The sequence below is a fragment of the Parus major genome, chromosome 4 (assembly GCF_001522545.3).
Source record: "Parus major isolate Abel chromosome 4, Parus_major1.1, whole genome shotgun sequence".
NCBI classification, from domain to species: domain Eukaryota; kingdom Metazoa; phylum Chordata; class Aves; order Passeriformes; family Paridae; genus Parus; species Parus major.
The window spans coordinates 67,630,124-67,632,764 of NC_031771.1; the positions used below are offsets into that span (position 1 = coordinate 67,630,124).

Below are 2,641 nucleotides of genomic sequence, written 5' to 3' on the forward strand. Positions count from 1 at the left end.
TGGATTTTATGGGAAGCAGGATTTGATCCCTGTTTGTTTCCCCAATCCCGGATTTTGTCAGCCTGGAGCTCATCCCAAAGGGCAGCTCCGATCTGTGGGACAGGATTCAGGGAATGGCCGGAGCTGTTCCAGGGGAGGTTTACACTGGATATCAGGAAAAGATTCCTCATCCAGAGGGTGCTGGAGCACTGGAACAGCACTCCAGGGAATAGGCACATTCCCAAGGCTGCCGGAGCTCCAGGAGCATTTGGACAACATTCCCAGGGACAGGATGGGATTGTTGGGATTGCCCTGGGAAGGAGCTCAATGGATGATCCTCATGGGTCTCATCCAACCCAGGCTATTCCACAATTCTCTGATTTCCTGGGAGAACAAAGCCCTATGGAGTTGAGCTTTCCTCAGTTTCCCCACTCCTTTCCCAGTCTTGCCAAGCATCTTTTCCCAGAATAAACCATTCTCCTTGGAATTTTATCCCATTTCCAAGGGAAACGACTCAATTATCCATGGATAATCCTTTTCCAGAACATTCAGAGCTGTCCCATTCCTCTCCGTCCCTCACGTTTTTCCTTCAGACATCGGATCAAAGATCCTGGAAGAGGAGAAGTTCCCCAAACTCTTTCCCATCAATGGGATGATCCAGATTCCTCCGCTATGGAATTCCAGCCCACAGCTCAGAAATCCCAGGGACTGGTGAATGAGAGCCAAGGGAATCATGGAATAGATTGGGATGGGAGAAACCTTAAAATCCATCCCATTCCCAATCCCTGCCGTGGGCAGGGACACTTCCCACTATTCCAGACTGCTCCAACTTGGAATTGGGTGTCGGAATGGGAAGTTCCGGTTGGCCCAGCACAATTCCCTCAATAAGGGAATCCAAAAAATTCCATGGATCCTGAAGGGAATCTGTACTTACTTCCCAAAGACAGGCTCCAGGGTGCAGGGAAGGTAATTTTCCTGGTCATTTATGGATTTCTTTCCCACGGAAATCTTCACGTAGGGATCACACTGGAGGCGGGCATGGAAAGAAACACAAAAATCCCACGGGATTGTTGGATTTGGAACGACCTTAAAGCCCATCCAGTCCTACCCTTTTCCATAGGTTGCTCCAAATCCCATCCCTTTCCCAAAAAAAAAAAATTATTCTGGGAATTCAGCATCAGTTTGGGAAGCTGGGAATTGAATTTAAATTGGATTTTTTTGCCAGGAGAAGCAAAAAATTCAAGGAAAAGATCCAATTCCACCTAAAAGATTTTGCCTGGATCTACAGGGATCCACTATCCCAGCCACATCCAAGAATTCCCTGGAAAAAAAACACCCAGGCCAAGTTTTCTCATCACTTCTCCCAGATTTTCCTTTTCCTGCTGATTTTAAGGAATGGATGGGAAACAGAGCTCAGAGAATGGAATCAGCACTCAGGTATTCCTTGGGCTGGGATAAGCCTCTGGAAAAATTCCCATCCCAGGGGAAATTTGGCATCAAATTTGGGTTGGTTTTGGGTTTTAAATGGAAAAACTCCCTTTTTCCCCCCCCTCTTTTTAATCCTTGGGAATTACTCATGGAAGATTTCTAAGGAATTAAACACTTCCATTCCAAATCCATTAAAAAAAATGGGGAAAATTCCAAAGTGATTGGAATTTCTTCATCTATTCCATATAGATTTCCCATATTCCATATATTTTTTTCCGTATGTTTTTCCATATATTTTCATGTCTATTCGTTATTTTTCCATAAATTTTCCATGTGTATTCCATGTGTCCATCCATCTTTCCTATATATTTCCTCACATATTTCCCAATTTTCCCCAATTTTCCTTAAATTTTCCCCTTTTCCAGTGGAACAAAGAGCCTTTAAAAGGATTTTTCCCATCCCTGAGTTTTCAACCTTTACAATTCCCATTTTCCCAGAATTTTCCTTCCATACCAGCAAACCTTTGCAAGAAGGAATTTTGGGAAAAACAGGATTTTATTTCCTTCACCACCGAAAAACCAAAAAAAAAACCCCAAAATAAAACCAAACCCAAAACTCATGGAATCGATCCTAAAAAATCCCAGTGGATAAAGGAAGAGTTGGCTCCTGGAATTCCCAGATATTCCAAGGGAGGCAGAAAACGGGAACAAATTCCTAAATTTTAGGATAAAATTGTAAATTTTGACCGATTTTGATCAAATTTTGACCAATAAGGGCTGAGCTGTTCCAAGAATCCACTACAGGAGCCAAGGCGGAGCTTTCCCTCTGGAATACCTTCCCATTGGAATCCTTGGGCTGGAGGCCGAAGGCGCGGATGACGTAAACCCGGACCAGACATTCCTGGAGTCCTCTGGCCGGGAGCTGCTGGAATTGCCGGGGAGGCACCGGAACCCGCGGATCGTCGGGAAGAGGATAAATCCTGAAAGAACCCTGAGAAGAACACGGGAATTCAGGGAAGAACAGGTAGAGATGGGTCCTGTGGGAGCAGGCTTGGAACGATGGGAATGGATCATGGAATTGTGGAAGGGTTTGGGTGGGAAGGGATCTGAAAGCTCATCCCATTCCATGGGCAGGGACAGCTCCCAGGATCCCATTGGGATCCAAATCCATCCCAATCCGGCCTTGGACATTCCCAGGGATCCAGGGGCAGCCATGGGAAATCTGGGAATTGCAG

At 45.4% G+C, this 2,641-nt stretch overlaps 1 protein-coding gene across 1 annotated transcript in view; it reads right to left on the reverse strand.

Annotated features, from left to right (window-relative positions):
• The window catches only part of DYSF (dysferlin), a 72,131-nt gene that overhangs the window by 23,529 nt on the left and 45,961 nt on the right, over window positions 1-2,641 (reverse strand). Inside the window, exons 45-46 of the mRNA XM_033513903.1 lie at window positions 2,242-2,397; window positions 914-1,005 (exon numbers count right to left, since the gene is read on the reverse strand). Coding sequence (XP_033369794.1) covers window positions 914-1,005; window positions 2,242-2,397 — 248 coding nt within the window. The remainder of the gene's footprint in view (window positions 1-913; window positions 1,006-2,241; window positions 2,398-2,641) is intronic.